The following is a 1,137-nucleotide window of genomic DNA, read 5'->3' on the forward strand; positions in this document are numbered from 1 at the left end:
TATTATATATGTATTAAGTAAATACTATATCAAATAGAATTATAAATGCTACTGATTTTTCATGTGTTTTACATTTTCTTTAATCAAGTCCCGATTATGAGACACTTATTTTACTGAGTACATTATATATTCTTTGATTTAGAAAAATTCTACCTCCATACAAACTATCTGGTGCATAACCATAACACGTGTCTTGAATGTAGCCGTGACCCAACAGGAAGGCAGCTTTGTGTGTCAGAATACCCCCTTTAGTACAACCTTACAGTTACTTGAGTTTCCTTCCTGCCTACCAAACTTGGACTAAACCACGAAGTCACCCAACTGTACCTTTACTGCGCCATTCTCATGTATGGTGATGCAGTTATCGACATCTTCTGAGAGATGGTACAAGGCCTGAGCTGTCGCTCGATGCACGTTGGTGTCAGTCGATCTCAGGTAACGCACTAATGGAGCCACTGCTTTGTGCTCACCGAAGGCCTCTCTGTTTCTGCCCCACATACAGCAACGTGAAATAGCTTCAGCCAGATGACGCCTCAATTTATCATTATTCTGCATAATGGAAAATGTGGTACATGCACTGTAATAACCCTGTGAGATCATGTTTATGCATTTTACATTATTGCCTACTAAGATGCCAATAAGTCTAGAGAGAAGGGCTAGGTGGCTACTTAGGTGGTGCCATGAAGGGACTAGTATTGTGGTGGGTCACCAATAGACCAAGGTTCAATCCTGAATTTTCTTTTTGTGAACTGAATGTAGTCAGTGCACTCAAAGATGACCAGGTGTCTCATGTTAGTCATTTGCTCAAGGTTCAATTTCCTTTTAAGTCTACTAATAGCATAAAATTACAGATCAGCAAGTTGTTTAGTGTTAAAGATATTTTAAGAATATTGGATGTTCTTAAAGGAACATTTAACTGGGATAAGTGGATTAACTCTGCTTTTTCACCATAGGAATCCTTGTGCATGAGTAATACATCTTGGCTCTCAAGAGGCAGAAGACAGAGCAGAAAATATAATGGCAAGTTCTGGGCCTTCCATTTTCCTTTCTGTATTCTTCATGCAGACTCTATCCTCCTTTTTGTACGTGATTACCTCATAGAGGTGTAATATTAACTGAAAGGATTTAGTTTTCTGT

At 38.7% G+C, this 1,137-nt stretch overlaps 1 protein-coding gene across 1 annotated transcript in view; it reads right to left on the reverse strand.

Annotated features, from left to right (window-relative positions):
• Positions 1–327: 327 nt before the first annotated feature.
• Positions 328–1,137, reverse strand: part of LOC103608117 (armadillo repeat-containing protein 4-like) — a gene marked incomplete at its 3' end in the record, with an annotated part of 32,839 nt that continues 32,029 nt past the window's right edge. The window contains exon 4 of the mRNA XM_008592564.1: positions 328–549. Within this exon, the coding sequence (XP_008590786.1) occupies positions 328–549 (222 nt within the window). The remainder of the gene's footprint in view (positions 550–1,137) is intronic.

This window comes from Galeopterus variegatus, unplaced genomic scaffold, assembly GCF_000696425.1.
Source record: "Galeopterus variegatus unplaced genomic scaffold, G_variegatus-3.0.2 Scaffold8031, whole genome shotgun sequence".
Lineage (NCBI taxonomy): Eukaryota > Metazoa > Chordata > Mammalia > Dermoptera > Cynocephalidae > Galeopterus > Galeopterus variegatus.